At 39.8% G+C, this 6,000-nt stretch overlaps 1 protein-coding gene across 1 annotated transcript in view; it reads right to left on the bottom strand.

Moving 5' to 3' along the window:
- Positions 1-560: 560 nt before the first annotated feature.
- The window catches only part of LOC104379289 (titin-like), a 129,879-nt gene continuing 124,439 nt past the window's right edge, over positions 561-6,000 (bottom strand). Inside the window, 5 exon segments of the mRNA XM_086615890.1 lie at positions 561-664; positions 2,171-2,290; positions 3,997-4,080; positions 4,188-5,021; positions 5,782-5,931. Coding sequence (XP_086472016.1) covers positions 561-664; positions 2,171-2,290; positions 3,997-4,080; positions 4,188-5,021; positions 5,782-5,931 — 1,292 coding nt within the window.

The following is a 6,000-nucleotide window of genomic DNA, read 5'->3' as shown; positions in this document are numbered from 1 at the left end:
ACTCACAGCAAGAAGCAAAAGCATGGGCTTATGAGACAGCACTTGCTGAGGAGCTCTGCCCTCTCTTGCAGGCGTGTATAAGTGCATACAGACACAGCACAACCAAATGCTGCTCTCAGCCCTCCCCACAGAATGCAGAGGGGCAAAGGGCCCTCAGTACAGTGGCAACCCAGAGGGCAAGGCAGGCTCTTACAGAACACCACCATGTACCTTCAATTGGAGGAGCTTCTGGCTCTTCAGGCTCAGCAACTGGTGCCAGCTCTTCTGGTGCTTCCTCTTCTTCTTCCTCTTCCAGGACCTCTGCCTCAGGCATCTCGGCCACTTCAAAGATATTAGCGCGTCTCATTTTACAATGGTGAAAACACATGCCGAGTAGGAACAAAAACCAGGGCAACACAGACTCAGAACATCACAACGGCCAGCTCAGAACCTCACACACATGTGCAGCACCGTTTACCCAGCAAGCACAACATTGAGAGTCTCAGATCAGAAACAGACAAAGGCCGAGAGAGAGTAGGACAACGCGTAAGAGAAGAAGATTCAGTGTCTTCTTTCTTAAGTTATCCGTGAAAACAGGTACCTCTGGGTGCTGGAAGCTCTGGTGCTTTGGCAATGGCCACAGGTACTTTTTCCTCACGAGCCGTCTTCCTGGGCACCTCAGGTGCTTCAAAGATATTAGTAACAATCAGTTGTATATATTAAACAGGAAGATGGACAATGAAACATAAACTAGAGATGCACTCATAAAAGCAACCAAACTGGTCTCACAGTATCGACCCGTGTCTCTCTCTTACTCACATACACACAAAACCACACATGGGCACGGGCACAGAGTGTGGATACCAAGTAGGTTCTGTGAGGAAACTGTTGGCTGAGTTTAGGTATAGCTCGAAGATGAGGTGCAAATTAGGATACCCCGATCTGTAATTAGCAGCCTTCCCTCCCTGGAAGGAGAGACTGTCATTCTCAGTTTTGCTGCGATCTGACTTTTCCTGGGAGCAACCTCAGCCCCTATCTTCTCTGATGCCATTCCTCATGAATCTGCTGGTGCTTTGCACTGAGCGGTGTGGGCAGTCACAGGATGAGGAACAGAAATCCCATAATCATTACTACTTCTCTCCTCTATTCCTATTCTGTTTTTTCAACTGTTTTGCAGTATAATTATTTTTGGACTTTTGACTTGGTGAGATTTCAGGGCTTCTATAACCTTGCATTTAGAAATTACTCTTGCTGAGGGTAAAAGGATTACCCACAGCCAGAGCAAGTTTACTTGCTCTCTGTCATGAGATGCAGAATTGTTCTGTACAAATCCAAAAGATCTGGTAGTCTTGTACCTAATAACTGTGTAATTGAATTATAGATTTTTCAGAACGCACTTTCTTGGGTTTCCATGAACTTATGGTCAGAAAAAAGATGCATCAAATATATGACAACAGCCATATGCTTTTCTCATATGAAATTTGTCCATGGAATGAAGACCATCCTGATCTACCATGCATTTGAATAAGCAGTAAAATGTTTGGAATACCTGCTATTTGGGATCTCGACCCAGATCGAGAGATTTAAGACACATGCTCCTGTCTTAAAATACTACTGTCCTATCTGAGTATGTCCCTGTTTCTACTTTGGGACTTCTTTTCCCATCTTAACTTCAGTTCCTTCACAGTCCACTGAACCTGGGTTTCCTCTTTTTCTCACTGAAGTGATCAATTTTTATGTTTGGTGTTGGGTTTTTTTGTCTGCTTTTTTTTTTTTTTTTCAATATTGCTGTGTCAAGACTGTGTCTATTTGTTACTACCACACAATAGGACAGGATTGCCAGTTGATAGTGGTTAAGAAAAAATATTTGGGTAAAAAAAAAACATTTATATTACTTGAGATTCCTGGTAAAATGATAAAGACAGACGTTTACATTAAAAATCCAGAGTAGAAAGCTCTTTCCTATGTATTTAATCAGTTTTGATATATAAAATATTAGATTCTGAACATATATGAAGGAAATTGGAAGGGTTCCTCATGCTCCCCATGTATTTGCCATTCTAACAATAGAATTTGTACACAGCAGAATGTAGAAATTTCAGGTAATCACAAATGGACAGGATAACAGACATCAGAAGTAACATGTAGGACAGTAAGAAACAGTCTCACTCAGGCCCAGGGCAACAGGTACCTCGAACTGGTGCAGGTTCTGGCTTTTTTGGCACAGTAACAGGTATGGGCTCTTCCAGAACACCTTTCTTGGGCACCTTGGGCACTTCAAAGATATTAGTACATTTTAGTTTTGTGGGCACTACAGATATATATGAAACAATAAGACAATCAATAATACATGCACGCAGTCTTCTTTGAGAAAGTGCTGTGATTACATTCAGTCATCAGTTATGCTTTGCTTCAAACACGTGGAATGACCAGGGTGTCAAATACATCATGCAAGAGATGAGAATTCTGTGTTTAGCTTCCATTTCTGAGTCATGCCCTCTTTGTAAGAGCTGGTCAGAGACTTATTTATGGAATCCTACTGTATTTGTGTATCAGTCATGTATCATTCAGGACTCTGTGGTTTTTTGCTGGGTTTTGCACTCATCTTTTTACTTGGCACTTGGATATTATCACTATTTTTATCCTTCAAGTTGACTTCACCTTTCTTTTTCTGTGTTTGTATGTTTCGTCTCTTTTTTTTTTTGCTTCACACATTCTTTCCTGTAGCAGCTCTGGCTTGCTTTCTAATCAGCAGCTGCTGCTTGCGACTGTTTCCTGTTATACTTATTTAAACTATTTAAATGCTTTAAATTTTGTCACTGTGAGGTGATACTTCACTAGAGGAATGTCACTATATTTCACATGGAGAGAAGCTGGTGGCAGAGGGAATGTTTACTTCTCTGGCCAGTGCTTGGGACTTTCTAAAAGAAAAGAGGATGCAGCACTGCATCAATCTATGGTGTGTACAGTTTTAGAGTATCTTAAGTAATTTTTTATTATTCCAATTATAAAGTCTCTCATCCTGATTAATCTGAGAAAATAAATGCCTTTTACAAGGCTCAGGGAATTATATTTTCACAGGAAATTTACAGCTCTTTGGTGCTATTCATACAATGTAAAAACTTCTCAAATCACAGAGTACAGAATGTTGACATAAGAAATTATAACTAACAGTTTAAAGAAAAGGTTCTGTTCCCTACTGCTACCCATGGCAACACAAGTACATAGAGATATTCACAATTATTTTGCTCCATGTACGGAAACTGCTACTCTGCTGAAACCTTCAGTTTCTGCTTATTTTGTCCTTTCTCATAGAATCATTTAGGTTGGAAAAGATCTTTAAGATGATCGAGCCCAACCATAAGGCTAACACTGCCAAGTCCCACTAAACCATGTATTAAACCATGCCTACTAATAGTGTGAACAACAGTTTATGCATTCATTCTCTTGTTAGCATCCATAAAGTTTTGGCATTTATTGGTAGACAGAAGTTTATCATACCTGCTTGATTTATTGCTATATTCTAAGAAATAAAATCTTACATCCTGAACTTTTTGAATATGCCAAAAAAATAGTACAATAAAAGTCTGGACAGTTTTAGTTGAGGAAACATTTGATACCCCTGCACAGCAATTCATGCATTTAAAAAACCCCATCCTTCCTTATGATGATAATCATGGTGGCATGTGCCTTTAGCAAGGAAAGCTCTTGGTTTTTTAGGTACAGCAATGGGCACTTTCTCCTCTGCAACAGCCCTTTTAGGCATCTCAGACACCTCAAAGATATTAGTGTTTCATTTTACAACTACAATAGAACTGAACATAAGTACAGAGACTGAAACACAGAGGACGACAGAAACGTTCTGAATTAATAATTTGGCACACACTCATACTCAGCTCAATTTGTTCAGCAAGCATCATTTAAAACATCAGATTCAAAATGACAGAACAGAAAAGGTTAAGATAATACTTAAGAGAAGATTAGGTGTGTTAATCATGTATTCAGGATAACATATACCTCTGGCGGATGGAGGTTCTGATTTTCCAGGAATGGCTACAGGAATTTTCTCTTCTGAGACAGTCTTTTTGGGCGTCACAGGCTCTTTAAAGATATTAGTATCTTTTAGTTACACATATTAAACTTTGAAAAGAGCAGTGAAACATAGTATACTCAAGAGAAGGAAAAGAGATCCTATTCATAAGAGGTACCTTTGGGCCGTGGAGCTGCTCGTTTTTTAGGTATAGCAACACTCTCTTGCTTTTCAGTCAGCTCAGCTGGTGGTGGTTCCTCAGGTGTCAAAACAGGCTCTGGTTCTTCAGATGCCACTTCAGGCTTTGGTTTTCGAAGTGTTGTAGAAGGCTCTAATTTATGGGGTGCTAAAACTGCTTCTGGTTCCTCAGGCATCACGACAAGTTCTGGCTCACAGGGTGCCAAAACAGGCTTTGATTTTCTGGATACTGCAATAGGCATTGATTTTTGGAAATCTGCAACAAGTTCTGTTTCTTCAGGTGCTACAAGCAGCTCTGTTTTCTGGGGTGGCACAAAAGGTTTTGCTTTGGGGAGCACCACAACACGCTCTGATTTTTGGGTTGATGCAACTGCCTCTGACTCCTCAGGTGCCAGACTGAGCTCAGGTCCCTCAGGGGCCATGAATGGCTCTGTTTTTCTGGGTTCCACAACAGGCTTTTGTTTTGAGGGCATCACACCATGCTTTAGCTTTTGGGGTGGTACATCAAGCTTGGGTTCCTCAGGTACCACAAAAATATCTGTTTTCTCAGACACCACAACACACTCTGATTTTTGGGATGCCAAAACAGATTCTGTTTTTTGGGGTGCCAGAAGAGTCTTGGGCTCCTCAGATGCCACAAAACGCTCCAGTTTTTGGGGTGCCACAACAGGCTTTTGTTTTTGAGTCACTCTAGCAGGTTCCAGTTCTTGAGGTTCTACCTCTTGAGGCTTTGGTTTTGGGGATCCCGCCATGGGCTTTGGTTTTCGGGAAACTTGAACAGGTACTTTCTTTTCTGGGAAAATTGTCTTGGCCACTTCATGTACATAAAAGATATTAGTTTGAAATTTAACAACTGCACAGACAATCATACCAAATTTAAGTGAATCATAAAACATAAAACCACAATTGTAATGAAAACATTAAAAACATGTTAGGTATTAATCACTGATGTTTGCCTTTTTAACCATGAATATACAACATTTTGGCTTTTCTCCCTTTTCTCTCAAATGTACACTCACCCTGCATCCCAAGCCTCATGCCCCCATATGCAAGTGCACACATGCACTGATAGTATAACTTAAGCCATAAGTAAAATCCGTGATAATTATAAACTGAATGGACAGGATAAAAGATATTAATAACATTGCAGGTAATAAGCTGAAGAATTTTCCAAGAACTAGCAGTGACGGTGTCTAGTTTTTTCTGGTGGAGCTCCTGGTATTTAATTACATTGATATCTTCTGCGCTTAGCTACTAGAATGGGTACTTTCTTTTCTTCTACTATTATCACTTTAAAGATATTAGTTGAGGTCGTTTTCATGAATCCAAGCAGGTAGAATAGCAAGAATAATCCAAAATAGGAAGAAGAATTGAAGTAAAAAATACAGGCAATTTGGACATCCATGATGTGTCACTATTCTTCTAAAAGACCCATATAGGTCTGTTTCATAAATATATACAGATACATAGAACAAGTAAAATTTAGAATCTCAGAAAACAGAAGACCTGTAAAATCAGGGTTAAAGAAAAGACAAAAATATTGCTTTTGTTATCTTATTAGCTTTGAGATTTACCTTTCTCTGGTAGAGGTTCTCGTTCTTCAGGTGCAGCCTCTCGATCTGGGACAACCACAGGTTCTGGCTCTTTAGGTGGAATCTCAGGTTCTGGTATTTTGGGCACAGGTATTTTCTTTTCTGGAACAACTTTCTTCGGCACCTCAAGTTCTTAAAGATATTTATTTGGTTTACTTTCAGGAGTTTGAAGAACAGGAATTTAAAAAGCAACAATAGCTC

Source organism: Tauraco erythrolophus, chromosome 8 (assembly GCF_009769465.1).
Source record: "Tauraco erythrolophus isolate bTauEry1 chromosome 8, bTauEry1.pri, whole genome shotgun sequence".
In the NCBI taxonomy this organism is placed as follows: Eukaryota; Metazoa; Chordata; class Aves; order Musophagiformes; family Musophagidae; genus Tauraco; species Tauraco erythrolophus.
Note: the sequence above shows the minus strand (reverse complement) of the source record. Positions and strands in the feature narration are given on the sequence as shown.